The following is a 536-nucleotide window of genomic DNA, read 5'->3' as shown; positions in this document are numbered from 1 at the left end:
CACCACTGGAAACAAAGGAACCTGCAAAGTTCAATCAACACTAAACACAAGAGTAAAATCAGCACATGCACCAAATTCATTCCCAAGTATTTCTCACCTCTGGCTTCGTCCTTCAGTCTCTGCACCATAACCTTCAACGCCTCCTTTTCATCGAGCTCAGACTCCAGGAAGGCATTTCGCTCGATTGCTAAATTCAGCCTCGCCTCAAAGTCCTCTAAGGATGTCACTGTTGCCCTGGAAAATAATGACAAATTTACGATTTCTCCCACTTCACTTGAAGTAATAAATGATCTTTAACTTCTAAAGATTTGGAATTTTATAGAAACCTAATAGTGTTGACATAATTTCTAATTTCCAAAGTATCCATCAAATGCTTTTGTGTTTAAAATGAACATTCCTACATCATACTAATAGTAGGACAGGCAATTTTCTTTTTCTAACAAGGAGGAAAAGGAGACAGAAAAATGAAGAAGGCAGAGGAGCCTTCTGGATGAAGAGATAGAGGAACAGAAGCAGAGAAATAAGAAATAAAGATG

The 536-nt window shown here is 38.1% G+C and overlaps 1 protein-coding gene across 1 annotated transcript in view; it reads right to left on the bottom strand.

Annotated features, from left to right (window-relative positions):
• LOC119587119 (nuclear distribution protein nudE homolog 1-like) overlaps window positions 1-536 on the bottom strand; it is a gene marked incomplete in the record, with an annotated part of 132241 nt that overhangs the window by 12359 nt on the left and 119346 nt on the right. The window contains 1 exon segment of the mRNA XM_037935871.1: window positions 98-234. Coding sequence (XP_037791799.1) covers window positions 98-234 — 137 coding nt within the window.

The sequence above is a fragment of the Penaeus monodon genome, chromosome 22 (assembly GCF_015228065.2).
Source record: "Penaeus monodon isolate SGIC_2016 chromosome 22, NSTDA_Pmon_1, whole genome shotgun sequence".
Classification (NCBI taxonomy): domain Eukaryota; kingdom Metazoa; phylum Arthropoda; class Malacostraca; order Decapoda; family Penaeidae; genus Penaeus; species Penaeus monodon.
The sequence above is the reverse complement of the archived record's forward strand: the minus strand, read 5'-3'. Positions and strand labels throughout refer to the sequence as shown.